Genomic DNA, 17,227 nt, shown 5'->3' on the forward strand with positions numbered 1-17,227 from the left:
TTAAATCATTAAGGGAAGATTTCAAATATTAAAATTGCATGTGGTGATGAAAAAACCCTAAACAATAAGCCAAACAATATAACAGAATGATCGGTCCTGGTGGCCTTTTTATGAAGTCCATCACTGAAGTTCATAAACTTTCATAAGCATTGTATAAACTCATAGAAAAGAGGAAGAGTAATTTTATAGATCAGTAGTGGGTGAAAGAGGCCAGGGAAAAGATGAAATCAGTAATTTATTAGAGAGGAGCTGCTGAGTCACTGGAATCCTGAAGCCTGTGTTTTTTGGTGTTTTTTTTTTTTTTTTGGTGTGGTTAGGGTTTTTTTATTTGGTTGGTTTTTTTGGTTGGTTTGTTTGCTTGACTTTTAAATCTACTCATGTCACTGAAAATGGGGAAATAATGTGGTGAGGGGTTGGTAGTTGAGTCCTTGCAATGGTAGCAGCAAAAATTGACTAAAGTGTTGAGAAGGAGCTTATTTTACTGGATGGTTAGTAAAATAGCAGATGAAATCCAAAAATCAATAAATGAGAAATGAGGCATTTAAGAAAAAAAATGCAACTAGCAAGCTTGCAATTATGAACTTGGAAAGAGCTACATTGTGCTGGAAAAAACCCTAGTGTCCTTGTTGATCATTGTCTGAAAATCCCATCTCACTGTTCAGTGATGGTCAATAACCTACAGACACTTAGGAGTTCTTAGGAAAAAAATAATTAACAAAAGAAGTAGTATTGTACTGCTGTATCAACATGTAGTAAGAGTGTTTCTGTACATGCAACTATGATATATTCCTCCCAGAAAGGACATTGAAAATAGCAAGAAGTGTAACATAGATGGTCAAACATAATGGAAAGATTTCTGTGTAAAGATACTTGAGATTGAAGAAAAATCTCTGCAATCTCAGGTGACATGGGGAAGATGAATGATGAACAATTATTAATGAATTAATGACAACTCTGGAAGCTAAAAGGAAAATAATTTATAGTCAGTACATAATGAACCATTGTCATGAGGAAGCAAGATTAAAATATATTCAAAATAAAATCATGCAAAGTGACAAAAAAAAGTCTCTCAAGATACATAGAAGATAGATATGACATTTGGCTTAGACTGCTAGAAGTTTTGAGGCTGTAAAAGAATATGCATCACTGTCCTTCCCCCCAGATGTCTCTTCAGCCAGCTCTGTGGCTGCTGGCTATTGTCAGAGGGATAATATGCTGACTGATCTTTATAGTTTATTTTACCAGTCATTGCTAACTGTGTTTGTACTAGACACCATTTTACTATAAACCTAGAAAATTAAGGCACCTTCCACTTGGTGTTTCATTCTCAAAAAAAATCAGATTATTTGCAACCTACTTGCCCACTTTCAGTGATATCCAGGATTTTTCCTTACTAAAATGGAATCCTTGTTGCCCTTCAGAAAAGGGAAGAACTGGAATGGAATCAATTACTTCATAAGCATCACACCGAGGTCATGACTCAATGAAATTTTTAAGTGCTGGGCAAGAGTGAGAGACCAGAGAAATCTGTTTTGCCTTAGTTTCTCATGGAGAGAAGGTGGTGATTGTGGAGAACATGCTGCAGAAGAACCAGTCTGCCTGACACTTTTCTTTAGTTAATTCACCTTTTTGTTGGCTGCATTAGGAGACACCAAAGCTGCTCAAACTGGTGACTTTTTCTTCCAGTGACAGCCAGGGAATCACTAAGAAACACATGGGTTTTCCACCCACTGGGACTTGAGTATTTTTATTTTTCTTCTGAGCAGGAGTATTCAATGGAATGTAGAACGGGGTGAAAAAAGGGAGAGTATCTTTGGCATGGTAGCTAGGACATTGCTTTGAGCAGGGGATGCATGCCTTCCCAGCTGTTCCTGTTATCTAGTGCTTTGTCATTTTGTTTGCTGGTTTTATTTGCAGCTGCTCTTAAGGTAAAATTTTTAGATTTCTGGTAGCTTGGGTCTGAAACCCTAGTTCAGTCCCCTTCTTGCTGGTTGTTTGTGCCACTGAGTTGTTACTCTTTGGATCTTACTCTTCTGATTTTGAGTGACTTGACTTCGGGGGGGGCAAGAGTACCCTTACTCAGGGATGTGTATTGGCCCTGAGCCAATAGATTTGGGCCCTTTAGCAGAGTCTACCACCTGGAGCTTTGTGTTCTGGGATGGAGCTGGGTGTAAATACAGGTCAGCTCTCATATTTCTTTGTGGAATATAGACAGAGTCATGAGTGTCTGGCTGTCCACCCTAAATTGCAGTGGAGCTAGAAAAGCTGCCAACATCCCAGAGAAATATTTCCTAGTATGTGGTAGTAACCTCTAGGATAAATAGACATATCTAATGAATTCAGATATTAAATAATTGAGATAAGCTGCCCAGATCTCAAGCAGACAGGTAATATTCAGAAATGTTGATATATGCATCAGTGTTGTTCAAAGAGCTGAGATATTTTGCTGATACCATATTTACTGTAATGAAAGCATAAAAAATTTAACTGGAATTGTTATTACATTTAACTGTATATTTAATTGCAGGTAATCAAAACTGGTATCTAGTGAAAGCATATGTAAAGACAGGAATGAGATACACATGTATCACACATTGTAGATTGACAATTAAGATCATACAGCTATGGTCACTGAACAATTTTTGTCAGATTTTCTCACCAGCTTCTTTATAAATTGTAGGTTTAGGTAAAATTGAGTAAGTTTAGCAAATAACCAAGTTATTTGGAAATGCATCTTAATTTCTAGAATTCTAGAGTACAAATGAAAAATGGATGTTTTTCTGCTGGATTCTCTTGGTTGTATTACTTTTAAAGCCAGACCTGAGATGGATTTAAGTTATGGGAAATGTTCCTTTAAGGGAGCAAGTTACACCTATTGAATTCCACTTGTACAATGAAGTTGGTGGCTTAGCAACCAGAACACTTATGGATTAGCTTAATTAAGATAGTTGTTCCTGATTGTACCTAAGGGTAATTCAAGTGGCTCTAACGAAAAACAAATTTTCCAGTCTAATTTTTGTAAGTTACTTTTCAAGGAAAAAGAACAAAAATAATAACTTTGAACCAAAACTCCCTGAAAATGATGAAAGAACTCCCCAGAGCAAATATGTAAAAGAATGGTAAAGTGCTGAGAACTCAGGAGTGATACATGGGGAATGAAAAAGAGACTGAGGTTGGTTCAAAGCAGCATACTGATCTTTTAAATAGGATTACAAAGCAGCTTTTAGTATATGCTGTTTCCCCATTTCAGTAGCTTGTCTATATTGTTTTTTCTTTAATTGTACAAAATTTTAAATTCACATCCTGGCTTTTCTTTCTCCTGTGGTGTACATCTTTTCTATAATTTTAGTTTTAGGAGTATAGGCCTGCTGTAGTTCAGCAGACTGAAGGTGCTGAAGCAGAATGTCAAAACCAGTCTGGGAATGGTGCTGCATATCCCTTTGGGACTGGAGTTAGTTTCATGTGTTGGATTAGGAGCACATGTCAGAAGCACTCACCCCCACTGTGCTTGGAGCCCATGAAAGGTCTTTCTCAAGTAGCCCTAAAGCAGGCAATGTGCTCTGGGAGCACCTCAGTGTGCTCTAGCTGTTAGTGGGCAGCCAGCCCGTGGGACAGACTGCCCCATAATGCAAATAGATTCTTAATAACGACCTAGTACCCATCTCTGAACCACCACACCGGGTAGATGCCATCCTGCTCCTAACTGATCTCAGCCTGGAGATGACAAAACAAGGTGTTTTCAAAGCAGGTACAATTACTTTTCCTAACACAGAACACAGTTCTTCTGAGCATGATATAATAGGTAATTTCAGCACTTCCTCTTTGCCTAGAAGAGCTGTTGAGGGAGCAGGCTCATAAATCATTCCCAGCGACCATCACTGCCTTTCTGTTGCAGGGAGATGTAGGAGAGAGTTTTGGCATAAAGATGAAAAGTGAAGAATAGCAGTGTACTTAGTTAACTGAGTTGTACATTGACTTCCTGTTTTCTTTTCTTAGGATATTCAGTGTGTTAGTCTTTTTCCTTTTAGTGCTTGGATAGCAGCATATTGGAGTCAGATGCAGCATGAACATGTAAAATGTCTAGGATTGCAGTTGTTTGAATTTCTCTGCTTTTCTTAACATACAATAAATGGAGGTAAACTAAAATGCTTCAAGGAAGATGCATGAAGATGGAAAATGTTTAATGGCTCTTCCTAAGTATTTCAAAGCTATCTGTAAGCTTAGGAAATGAGGGAAAGGTCATTAGTTTGTAGTTGTAGTGGGCAGTAGTAACCAGTAGATGCACTATCTCTGTGTATTGAAAATCATATGTTTTGATTTGCTTGAATTTACAGGCTTAGGAAAGTGGATTTAAGAAGATATTCATAGCTGAACCGTGCTAGCATTCTTTCAATTTACATATTACATGCTTTCAATTTTTACATTACAATAGAAAGTATTTTAATGCTTGTTATTTACCTGTGGATATTTGCAAATGATAGACACTAGTGTGATAATATGTTACTAAAATATGTGCATTTTTGTGTGTTCTAGGCTGACCTGTCTCTGTACAATGACTTCAGGTCTTGGAAGGATGAGCCTACTATGGACAGAACATGTCCTTTCTTGGACAAAATTTATCGGGAAGATATTTTTCCATGTTTAACTTTCTCCAAAAGTGAGGTAATGGAAATGGTCTAAATGTGCTAACTGATGTCTTCCCCTTAAATATGTTACATGGAGCCGAAAGACTACTATATTGTTTTCAGTATGAAGTTAACCATTTTTGTTTCATTAGTATGTGACAATTTACAGTGAAGTCCTCAAGTTTGGTCTGGAGTATTGAAATTACCTTTTTTTTTCTTCACCATTCTATTCCATTTATGCTCTTCCAGATATGGCCTTTTTATGTCTACTTCTTCAAATGTTACTCCTGTTAGAATCTGATCTTTATTGTAATGGATGGAAGTTTTCCTCCTGATACTTCAAATACAGTGTATTTGATTTGAAAATTGTATTCTGTGTCTTGTTTATATAGAGGGCAGTAGAGACCAATATATTTAATTTTGTGGACTGATTTTCTCTCATATCAGTCAAAGCAGTCTGGGCCTTTTCTTGAAGAGAGGACTGAGTTACAAGAATTAGACTTTGGGATTTAAGATTCAACAGGGGCAGTTGGTCAATATGGTTTTAGAGGAATCAAATTAGGAAACTTTTTTCCTTGTGCTATTCCCTCACGCTCCCATACAGAGGAAAGACTGGTGTTTCACCTGTCCTGGGAATGACATGGAACTGATTGCAGATTCAACTACTTTACTTAGTTCTTGTTCTTAAGCACCATTTATGGGCTGTACTTCTAGTATCCGCCAGTAGAGAAAAGGGACCATATTCTTAGATCTTTATTAAAATCAGAACAAGAAATTTTAAAATCCTAAGTATTGATATTCTTTAACACCTCACAGAGAAGCATGTCACATAGGAAACCCTACATTTTCTTCATTATATTCATCTGTTGTTTTCAGGAGGTGTTATGTTCTTTTCCCATGCTTTTCATCTACTGTTACTTGCTGGTCATAAACACATGCAGTCTTTTAGTCAATTGTGTACCAGTTTGTTATGGTTGGTGCACAGCATCATATGAACCTCTCCCACTAAAAATTTACTCGGTTACTATGGGAATTAAATTGCTTCTGGAGTATATGTAAGTAGGCCATCCTGTTGTCTTTTGCAGCAACTTAATTTTGGATTTTGTTCTTCATTGGTAATATAAGTACTGTAGATTTATATTGCCTTTTAAGGGAAGAATGAGGCTTCGAGCACTTGTCAGTTATACCATTTATTGTTTCCAAATGCTGTGTGTAGTGACCAACTTCTATATTACTTGGCTATTCATGCTAATATGTGGTTAAACCAAACAATAAATTACACATGTATTGTGTTTTTGAATAAGTGAAAGTGCAGTTATGTGAATAGTTGAAGTATTACATTAACCCTCAGTAGCCTCTTGTGTGTATGTGTAGTATTCTGCTTTTGGGAGAGGGCAGAGAGAGTATTTCATATTAACTAATTTAATAGTAACATTCTGGTCTTAAAATAATTAAAGTACAATAGAAAAAATATCTTTATTACTTAGTAGAAAAGAACCTTGGTACAAAATTTAATTAGTAATATAAGTTGCACCTTTTTTAAAATCCAGTAATGACTACAACTTGAAGCAGTGGTCATGGACAAATGTTCAGTCCAATCAAGCAAAATGGTCACATTTCCAGTGTCTCTTGATTGTTTATAAGGAGTGAACATAAAGAACCTGAACAAAGCTGCAGTTTAAGTAGGCTAGTGTTTGAAAGTTGCATCTGGCTTTTCTATATATTGTTCAGTCTTCCTTGTTTGAACACCTTGCTAAAGCTGTCTTTAGCTGAAAACAGTGACATAACACTTGTTTTATTCAAGAGAAAGATGTATGCAGTATAACTCTGTATTTTTCATAGAACACAATAAAAATAGACCAATTTTTAAAAAAAAGTTTGTGCCATATTCAGTCTCTGACAAGAGCATAGCATGTACAAATATATGTGCTATTTGGGTGTATGAGGAAAGGCTGAAAATACAGTTAGTGTTTTAAACATGCTTCACTACATTCCTGGCTGTAAAAGAAGTTAGGTTGCCTCAGGGAAGGCAGGGTTATTTGTAGTGCAGAATTTAAACAGGAGCCTGGAAATGGGACCTCTTGCTCATGATAAAAGTGAAATCTTATTTGTAATAGAATTTTTGTTTGGTGGGTTGATTTCCCCCTGCCCCATGTTCATAACTTTTCAGAAGAAGAAATACGTCATTGCTTTGAGACACTGGATGAAGCAGAGCTGTTTTTAACTGCTTTCTAAATTTCTTTTGCAGTTGGCCTCAGCTGTTCTGGAAGCTGTTGAAAACAACACTCTGAGCATTGAACCTGTTGGCTTGCAACCTGTTCGATTTGTGAAAGCTTCTGCAGTTGAATGTGGGGGACCAAAGTATGTTGGGCTCACACAGGGGATATTCTTGACTCATTTGAGTTCTCTTGGCTTGAGAAAACTGCTATCAGCTAATTACCTCAGTCAAATTTGTGTATCTTAAATTTAATTTCCTTAAAATCTAAGACTTCAAAATTGTTGTTAGAAATTTTGTGAGAAAGTAGCAGCTAATAAATAAAACTTAAAAAAACCCCCTAATATAGAGCAAACCTTATCGTTAGGGGAGAGCTTGACTTTTGCTTGTTTTGATGCATTGACCCTGAAAATAACATTCACTTCTTTGGAGAAGAGCATTGTGATAATTAGACCTGATGGTTTTGAACTGGGGGCTTTCAGCTGGAAAGCATCATGAAAGAAATAGGTATTGAAATAGTACAAGTCTGGGTTTATGACCTCTGGAGTACTTGTGGCATAAAAAACTCAGGACACATATAGGACACTGACAAAGGCAGCTGAAATATTTGAGAAATAGAGAGAGAGTTAATCAGCTGAATTTGAGCTGGAGGAATGTAAGTGGGAATGAAGTTGAATGAGAGTTGGAACTATGCTTGAATGACAGGAAGGAAGGTTATTCTAGAAATTCTGGAATGGTCCAAGAGAAATGTGAAGCAAGACTCATTGTCAGGTACTGATACAGACATTGAAGTTGGGTGGGAGGAACTTACTTGAGGCACTGAGGCTTTGATTATGTGGAGAAGGAAAGGGATTGTAGGATGCCTTAGTGGATGTTGGAGTAAGAAAGCAAGGTCAGTCTGGATATTAATCTGAAGCCTTCCAAATCTTGAGAAAGACTTGGCCTTTCTGTTGGAGGAATTTTGGACAAGCTGACAATTTACTCTGTTATATTTGATTTGAGAGAGATCAATTTTACAATGGAAAACTTTCATAAAAATATTTTCATCTGACCCTTAGAAGTTTTTTCTTTCTTATTGCCATCACTTTTTATTGTATTTTTCCTCTGTTGAGTGGAAGAGAAACTACAACTGACACATCTCAAAATTCTTTATTTTCTGTTTAAAGAAGCTGTATAAAATGAAAATTTGTGTATTTTTTTGATTTAGCCTTTGATCCCTTCTAGCCTGCAGAGCTCAAGCAATCAAATTTTTTTTCAACTTCCTCCTGTCATTAGAACACACTCTTTGAGCTGTAGAGGCCTCTCATCAGAAGGGCCCACACCAGTAATGGAGCTAGTCAAGGAGTAGGGAATTCCTATCCAATATCTGCCACTGTAATCTGTGTTCCTTGAAAGCAGTAGAAAATCTGGACAGTCAGAAACCACTGAAACAAATCATGTGTCATCAAAAAACAATTAATAAATTGATTTGAAGCCATTGTGATTCAAGCACTTTGCTACATCTTGATGTAGCAGAGAGGAGACACAACTGCATAATTCAGAAATTTCTGGAGATTTTTAACCTGTTTTCTCCAGTGTAGGATAATTTTTAAATCAGAACTGAGAAAATCCTTAAATATTTGGCAAGATAGAGATTCATGTTTTGAGATGACGATGCGCAAGTTGTAATTTAGTTATTTTATATACACCAAAAAGTCAGGCAAATTCTTTTCTCCCTTTTCCAACTCTTCTGTACCAACAAAAACTCCTGTGCTGCTGCTTGTAGATAAGTAATAGGTAAGGAATCTGCAGTATTTAAGTGTGATTTGACAGCAGTTGTGCTTTGCCTTATATATTATTCCTGGCACTGAATGGGAAACAGGTGTTGCAGTTTTCACTGAATCAGTATAGCAGTTTCATGATTTTATTTTTATACAGTGCAAAATGCTTTTTTTATTGGGGTAAATCTTAAATGGGTAACCTAATATAGACAAACTGAAAATAAACAATAACAAAAGCTAGAGTAATGTTTTCAAAGAAGTAATTTTGTTGTACATTTGTGTGTGGGTAAAAAGATGCATTAAATAGTGGGTAACAGCCCGGATATCATAGTGAGGGATGGAGGACAGAAAGCTGTGATAGTAGTACAGAAAGGTCCTGAATATACAGAAGTTACTGAATGGTTACTGTAATGGTGTGCAGGGAGTGCTGCCTTAACAAAAGACAGTGGGGTTTCCCCAAAAGATTCACATAATTGTCCCCAAGGGGAACAAAGCACTGAGCTGTGTGCGCTGTACAGCACGGAACTGAGTTACCAGCAGGAGCCCTCAGCATTTAACTGGTGTGATGGAAGACAACATAGAGAAGGCAATTATATAGCCAGAAGGAAAAAAGGGTTTTATTTTCCTAGCATTGAAAGTTTGTCTGCTGACAAAAGCTTGACTGAATTGTGGTCCAGCTTGCTTCAGCTACTTTAGGGTTTCTTGTATCACTGAAATGCTGTCAGTCCTCATAAATTGCTATGGAAAATTGTATACACACTTCCATTTTCTCTTGTTTTACATGGTTCTGTGGACCAGCTGCAGGCAATTTAAAAGGGCCTATGAGCCACTGTTCAGAACCACAGAAGCTTAGTAATTTTTGTTTCACTTTTGAAAGGCAGCTTGTTCTTAGACTCCCCAATTTCATGAGGTAGAAATGGGAGAAAGAAGAGCCAGCAGCTTTTAAAATAATGAAACAGCGGTTGCCATGACAACCCAGTTCATCTGAGATGCTGTAATACAGACATTGCAAATAAATCAAATTCTTCTCATCTTTAAAAATTCATTGGTTTCCTAACTTATTTTTTTTTGGGAACAGTTTGTGGTGACTAATGACCTTTCCTGAATACTGCATAGTTGCAATACACAGGAAGTAAATTTGATTATTTTACTCTCACCTTTTGTAATGGTAACAGAAAGAATTACTGCCAGACAGTCCATTTTCCTTTGTCCCAGAAGATTTTATACTCTGAATGTAAAATATGATTTCAGTTTGGGCATAAATGCAAAACTAGATTTAAAATGCCTCTCAAAGAATTGACTGCTCTTCTGTGAGGCTGATTTTTTTTTGGATGAAATACAATATCAAGCGTAACTTTAAAAAAAAACTGTTCAAATGTTGGCATCAACTGATAATTTAAAAAAATGTTTATTTGACATATCAAGAGTTAATTAAAGAAATCCCACTGTGCTGGAATTGTCAAGCCAATTTATATTAATGAATATGGAAGTGCATTCCCAGAGCTGAAAAAAGTTTTAGAATTAAAAAAAGCATCATAATGCACCACTATTGAATTTAAATTAGGCCTTGTGGAACTAAAAAAAATTGGCAACATAATGTAATAATTACAGCTTGTAAAATAAAGTAGAGACTCATCTATCTGTGCAAATATGAAGCAGTTACATTAACACCATAAACACATGTGCATGTTTAGACATTGATGTCAGATTGGTTTATTGAATCATGTGACCTTTATATTTGTAGGAAATGTGCTCTCAGTGGACAAAGTAAGTCATGCAAGCATAGAATCAAATTGGGAGATTCAAGCAGTTATTACTACATTTCACCCTTCTGTCGTTACAGGGTAAGTAGATTTACTATTATTTGGTTTTGTGTAGTAGTTATTTAACTATTTTTTCCATACCCTTATGCAAAATTACATTAACCACCATTATTTTTATGAGTTTAGATCACTTCTGTGTGTAACTTCTTTACATATATTCGATACATCCAGCAAGGACTGTTGAAGCAGCAAGATGGTGAGTATAAAAAAATTGTATTTGACCTATGTAAAGAGACATTTCCATAATGCCTGTTCCTAAAAGTTGCTCCCTGTGGAGCAAAGTTGCTGTCTGTGACTTGACATTACAGTTTTTCATTGTTGTTAGTCATTGTTGTAATTTTAAAAATATGTTGATATTTCACTCTCCAATAAAGTTATTTTTTTAAAACAACAAATTATAATGCATTGATTTTCAGTCCATTAAAAAAACCCTTATACAGTAAGAAATGTTAAAATAAAATATAACTGGGGGAGTTAGTCACAGTTTTTCCACACAGTGGACAAAAATCAAATCTCTGTCACAGAATGTGGAGATGCAAAAAACTTCAGTTTGGTTTGGTCTGGGCCATTTTTTCTTTAGCTTGGTGTTTTGGCATGTCTTCTTGTTTTGTGCAGTGGCAGTTGAGACAGTTGTTCTTGTTGGACTGTTTTTTCAGGGGGAACTGGCAAGAAGCACAATATTTTGGGTTAAATTGCAAAATGTAAACAGGTAACCTTTTATATATACAGAAAACCTGTAATCATTCATCTGAGTGCAGCTGAGAAATGAGATCATTGCAGTGGCATAGCCAAATCTTGATTAGGGCTATGGTTATAAATGTTAGGCTGGATCACCCTCCACCCCAAAAGAGAAATGTGTTTTTTTACTGCCATTGCTTCAGGCTGTGGCCTGGGGGGGGTTCCCTACCTTTGTTAGCCACTTGCTTTGGTCATGTGAAAATATCATATCCAACAACTGCTTATTTAAACTGTGTCTGCACAGTAATTCAGAAATTTGCTTAGCTTAGCTATGTGGTTCTCATATGTCCATATAAAAGAAGATGTTTGTGAAAACATATTTGCAGTACACCCAGTTACTTGATTCTGGAATTTAAAAATATATTGTGTGTTGGAGGCGTAACTTTGTCTTCATTTTCAAGACCATTTTGCCTGTTTATCACTCTAAAAGGAAAAGAAGATGATTTGATTTGTGCTTTAACTGCACACAGTTGATTTAATTGTATTTCCTGTCCAGATCAAAGAATATTGCCAAACAGCTTTCAGCCCAAATTTTTCTTGAAACAGGTCATATATCACTCAGGCTTCCAGAAACATTGAGCACAGATAGACCCATGCCAATAGTAAATTAAAATATTTGCTTTCACTGTGAAAATGTCATTTTTTTTTTAGTTCAGTTGCATTTTTGAAAGTAAAGTAGACCAGTTAACACTGTAATATTTATGGATGTCTGTGCATTTCATTATTCCAGTTTTCAAGTCTCTGTGGATTTGCTTCATCAAGAATTTGGCTAGAATTAGCCCTGCTTTGCTACCTCACCTATAGTCATCTCTTCCTGATGTTTCCAAATTTCAAGAACTCAGGATTTTAGCTACACCCAAATATTTCTAACCTGAAGTACTTCTGAGGTGATAGACTTAATTACAAAAAATAATGCTGCTAATTTCCAATGTTAAAGGATCATGGAATTCACCAGAAATTCAGCTATTTTCTATACTTAATTATGTTTAATAAAATCTTCAGATGGTTGTCATTTTTACTGATTTATTAGTATCACTGAAGATCTTGAAAATGTGTAAATGTGTTATTTAAGTTTGAATATGGTTTGCAGTTAAAAGGCTTTTGCTTTGACCAAAAGGACCTGTAAAGTTTCAACTAAAAATTGTTTACTTTGCTATGGAGATATAAAAACTTAATTAATGGGTTTTTTACATCATATAATGAAATATTTTCAGCACTATCAGATTGATTTATTCTGCCCAAGAAGTTTGTAAAAAAAAAAATAAATTTTGGTGTTTCAGCTCAGTAGCTCAGTTGTCATCTTTACCTCTAGAACATAGAATTTGCATTTCTAGCTTTATATGAGGATTCAACAGTACATTCACAAGAATGTTGGCACTCATCATAATTGTCTGTATAATGTGCTGCATGCAATTCTACTAAGGCACCATATAATTTTTAAGACAGAGGTCACTGTTACAAAAGTGTTTTTTGAGCTAAGGTAGGGAAGACCTTGTACTTGTTGTTCAGGTTAATGATATTTGTAGACATTCTAAATCAGGATCTTGACTGTATGGAAATTTTGTCTTGAATAATTATATACCCTATGATTTTGATTTGTATTCCTGTGATGTCTAGAAGCTTAAGCTATGCATTAGATTTATCGCATTTGGAAAGATGCAGATGAAATAAGAAAAAAGGGTCTTTCCCACCCTATTTATTGTTGCTAGTAGATTACTGTAGGAAAAAAGGGAGCAAGAAGGTTTATAAAAGGCAAAATTCTAACAAAATTGCAGATTCTTTGGTGAAACAATTCTTATTCAAGAAGCTCTACTTTTTTTTTTTTTTTTTTTTGTAGACATTTAGTTTCACAGAAAATGAGTCAAGGGCCAAGGAAGCTTAAGTAAGAAGCTGCAATTAATTGAAGCTGACAAATACTGATATAGTTCTGTTCTCCATTTAAAAAAAAATCTGAGGAATTTTTTATATGGCTCTCATTTAGAATGTTTCGAATATGTGCTTGAACAACTTTTGTCATAACCAAGTACAATTAGCCTTACACATACTAATGCTGGTTTTACCAGATGGTTGTTATGAGGTTCCTCTAAACTCCTGTAGAGTAAGGCAGTCTGAATACATCAGTAGAAATAAAATGTGAATTTCATATATTTAATGTTATTTCTGTCTTTTTTAGTGGATCAGATGTTCTGGGAAGTTATGCAGCTGAGACGGGAGATGTCACTAGCAAAACTTGGCTATTACAAAGAAGAGCTCTAGAACTTTTTATTCGTGCGCATGCATGGACTTCATTGAATATACATGACTAAAATTGCTGAACCTCTTTTTGTCACTTGATATTTATTTCCGCAAAGTGGGTCCAAGATCTTTCTCCATTTGCAGATGGCACTAAGAAGTACTGTGATTGTTTTAAACTGACCTATGCTGTATATGCATACATATAATACTTAGTTGAACAAATGTGGTAAGCACTTAAAAGTGTATTAGTGATTGTAATTTACATTTAAAAACAAACCTTCTGATTAAAGTGTTAATCTGAAACAATCTCTGTCTTATGTTCTTTGTGATGCAGAATGTGAACCTCCCCAGTAGGACACTCCAAAATATAAAACTGATTTTATGAGGAGTGAATAAATGCCTGGTATTTTCTTCATTGTAGTGTTTAGTTACACTATGTAGCTCTCTATGAATGTATGCCAGTACAGTTAACAGACAGCTGGGAGAACTTGGAATTGTTTGAAGTGCTGCTTTCCTATACTTGTAATTTTTAAAAATACATATGCAAGAAGAGAAACACATATAGTGAAGAGTCACAGCACAATAAACTTGAGTATCTTCTCTTTAAGGAAGGGTGCTTCCCAAATAAGAAGGAACAATAAAATTATCTTATTTGCTTTTTGGTTAGAAATCTATTTTGACCCATATATGACTGCTAAAAACTTTCACTGGAATTTTTTCATTCCTTTAAATTAGTTTTTTCCCCCCAGTCTTCTGGGATTTCCAGTTTTCAATGTCTTGTACATCATTTTCCCCATAGTTGTTCTTGAAACTCAGAAATTTCCATTATGTGATTTCTTTAATATGCTGATGATGATTTCCATATAATGTTACAATTTGTGTGTATGAAAAAAATGGTGTCAGAGAACCTCAAAAAAAGGATCCTGGCCTGGCCTCTTAAGAGACACTTTTTCTGTTGGAAGTTTTTCTTTGGCACTTGTTTTTTTTCCTGGGCATTGTCTCAGCTAAAGCAGTTAGTTGATAATGTTACAAGGAACGGGGTTGTGGGTATGTACTAGACTTGCCTTTTTGGAAAAACATTGGATCTCAGTCTTGATCAGTTGCGCACAAGATTAAAACTTTGACAGGTAAATTGACTAGAAGGTGAGCTTATACAGCTGTTTCTTTAACAAGGAGGCATCTCAGTGGATGTCTTTGATGCTGAACAAAACCAACAGTATTCATCATTGTCTTTCTGCAATGTTCTCTGTTTTCATAAAAGTCAGTAGAATGGGCAGTGAAATTTAATGCCATGCTTGTGTTGCTTGTATATACATGAAAGCACTTTGCAAGTGTTGGATTTGACCAGACATTTCAATGTTAAGGTAAAAACAAACAACTGAACCTAGATATTATTAGTAATGGAGTATGTAGGTCCAACTTGGGCAATTTTAGTTCTGAGGGAATGCTTTTCTCAATCTCCTGTCGCTGGGTACTACTTGCTATTGTAGAAACCTGGAATAATTCTACCAGCAGTTGTGAAAGGATTGTTTATCCATTCAATAATACTAAGGAAGTCTGGCTTTACTCAGTCTTAGAAAACAAGCTGTGTTTATAGGTATTAATGTTTTATGTTAGGCTCATAAATGCTTCCTAAATGCTTGTTAATCCTTAGTTCAGATAGTGAGATAGAACTGTTTCCATGATTAGCTAGCAGTAGGCAAATGGTAGCCAGTAGCTGGTACTATTCTGACTTATCCTTTCAAACAAAATCCTGTTGCTCATTTAAGCAGAGAGAATGGTCCTTTCTGTACATGGTAGTATCTAAAATGTACTATCCTGAGGTGATTTCTTGTACAAAGGTGTACCCCATATAGTGCATCTCAGTAATAATGACTGGCTCAATTACATCAACATCTTGTAAATGCTGGCTGACTTCTGTCTTCATGTTTGTAATCCAAAATGCTTTTCTATATTTTTCATATGAGCTGCTTATCACGAGAGACCTCTGTCACTGAGTGCCTGGGGCTTGTAAAAAAGTGGACAACAACTACTTGTCTGGTGAATATAATTGCTTCCAAAAACGTCTTAACGCCAGACTTCACTGGAACTTTTGTTCATAACCAAATGCCTTTTTTAGATGTCTAGTCAAATTACTTTAGTATTTATCTCCTGTTAGCTTAGTGGTGACAGAATGGCCAGTTTTCATTGTTTAAAGATGAACTAAGAGAAAGTGTAGTAGAGTTTGCTGCTAGCCTTAAAAGAGATTTGTTCCATGTTCTGCTTTCCCATATGTTTTCCAATGTTGCCTTAGACAAACAGTTTAATGTGTGATTTAATTTTGTTAATAACAGTAACAACATAGAAATTCTACTTTCCTACCAGTGATGGCTTTGCTCTTGCATTTTTCATTACTATTGCTTTCATTGGTAATACTACTTACATGACCTGTGTGAAAGGACAAAGACAAGATAAGTAATTTTTATTGCTGCATTTTTTTGCGCATGTGTAATTAGTACTGGGACCAAAGGTCCTTAAAATGAGAACATTAGACTTACTGACTGGCTAGAACACACATGATCTTGCCTCAAAAGCCTTTTTAAAATCTCCTTTATGTGTAGTTTAAGTCCTTTACGTGAAGCCTAAGTATAACCCTGACTCTAGTTAGAGAGGAATGAGATCAGCTGGGACAAAGTCATTGAAACCTCTGACAAGAACATGATGTGTTCCTTGGCATGTTTATAATCATCTGGAAGAGAGTGCATTTGTCCCAGGAGGAGCTCTTCAAGTAGTAGGACAGCAAAACACTTCTGCTGGCTTTTCATGGATGTGGTGGGAGAAAATGAGGCCTTGCAGCAGTTCTTTGAAGGTAAGACTGGTTTCAAGAGATGCCTTAATTTTTAGTGGCAGCAAAACCAGTAATTATTCAGGGGTAATTGAGGAAGAAAGGAGGAAGAAAAAGTGCTCTGAAACCCAAAGCTGTATTTCCACTAAGATATTGTAGAAGACAATACCAGAATGCTTACAAATAGTAGAGATGTGCTCCAGTGCCTTTTTCTTTGTGCTCTGGTCAGAATACCAAAGGGAAGGCACACACAGCAAAGCCTGCAGTATGGGCAAGGTAGTTGCCTTGAAGAAAAACTGGGAAGTGATTGAGGACTCATTGCTGTGTGGAGCTTCTGAAATCTTAGTGATTTTCATGTGGTTAATCTCATTTCCTTCTCAGTTTTAGCATGTCAAGTAAAGCGGGTTTTCCTTCCACTAACTGAAATGGCCTGATTGTAACTGAAAATGTTAATTGTGTCAGTATCCTTAGGACTCTTCTGAGGAGTTAGTTAAACTTGGATATTTTTGTCTTTTGGCTGGGATCATCTGTCCTGCCTTTTTCTCCAGGACTTTTTCCATTCAAGCTGGTCCAGTTAGTTTCCTCACTTTCTCTTACTACACAATTCACTTCCTAATAGATTCCATAATAAAACTGCATTTTTAGACTCTGATACTACAGATAGCTGGACTTGGCTGGGAGCTTCCTGGCATCCTCTTCTAATGTCAGAAAATTATTAATTTAGTACTGATCTTTAGTCAATATTATTTCTCTGTCCCCCATCCTTCACTTTCCATTTAGATACCACTGAAAAGGAGGCAGCTGATTTAAATGCAGATACGCATAAGACTAGATGAAAGTGTTGGGAGAATTGATCAAGGTAGGTTTTTCAGGGATTGAGGCTTGGTCACAGGACCATGGAGTCAAGCTGAGGAGCCAGGTGATGGGAGCCTCATTCTGGAGGAAAAAAGGAGGTGTTTATGAAAGAATAACTGCCAAATTAGTAGGCTGGAGTTCATACTTCTCCT

At 36.0% G+C, this 17,227-nt stretch overlaps 2 protein-coding genes across 3 annotated transcripts in view; both read left to right on the forward strand.

Annotated features, from left to right (window-relative positions):
* The window catches only part of RAB3IP (RAB3A interacting protein), a 32,262-nt gene extending 18,560 nt beyond the window's left edge, over positions 1-13,702 (forward strand). For both annotated transcript variants that reach the window (XM_030259637.4, XM_030259663.4), the window contains 5 exons: positions 4,534-4,662; positions 6,874-6,986; positions 10,345-10,444; positions 10,550-10,619; positions 13,335-13,702. In XM_030259637.4, the coding sequence (XP_030115497.4) occupies positions 4,534-4,662; positions 6,874-6,986; positions 10,345-10,444; positions 10,550-10,619; positions 13,335-13,417 (495 nt within the window). In that variant the 3' untranslated portion in view covers positions 13,418-13,702. The remainder of the gene's footprint in view (positions 1-4,533; positions 4,663-6,873; positions 6,987-10,344; positions 10,445-10,549; positions 10,620-13,334) is intronic.
* A 145-nt stretch (positions 13,703-13,847) lies between these two features.
* MYRFL (myelin regulatory factor like) overlaps positions 13,848-17,227 on the forward strand; it is a 39,348-nt gene continuing 35,968 nt past the window's right edge. Inside the window, exon 1 of the mRNA XM_030259680.4 lies at positions 13,848-16,244. Coding sequence (XP_030115540.4) covers positions 16,199-16,244 — 46 coding nt within the window. The 5' untranslated portion in view covers positions 13,848-16,198. The remainder of the gene's footprint in view (positions 16,245-17,227) is intronic.

The sequence above is a fragment of the Taeniopygia guttata genome, chromosome 1A, assembly GCF_048771995.1.
Source record: "Taeniopygia guttata chromosome 1A, bTaeGut7.mat, whole genome shotgun sequence".
NCBI classification, from domain to species: Eukaryota; Metazoa; Chordata; class Aves; order Passeriformes; family Estrildidae; genus Taeniopygia; species Taeniopygia guttata.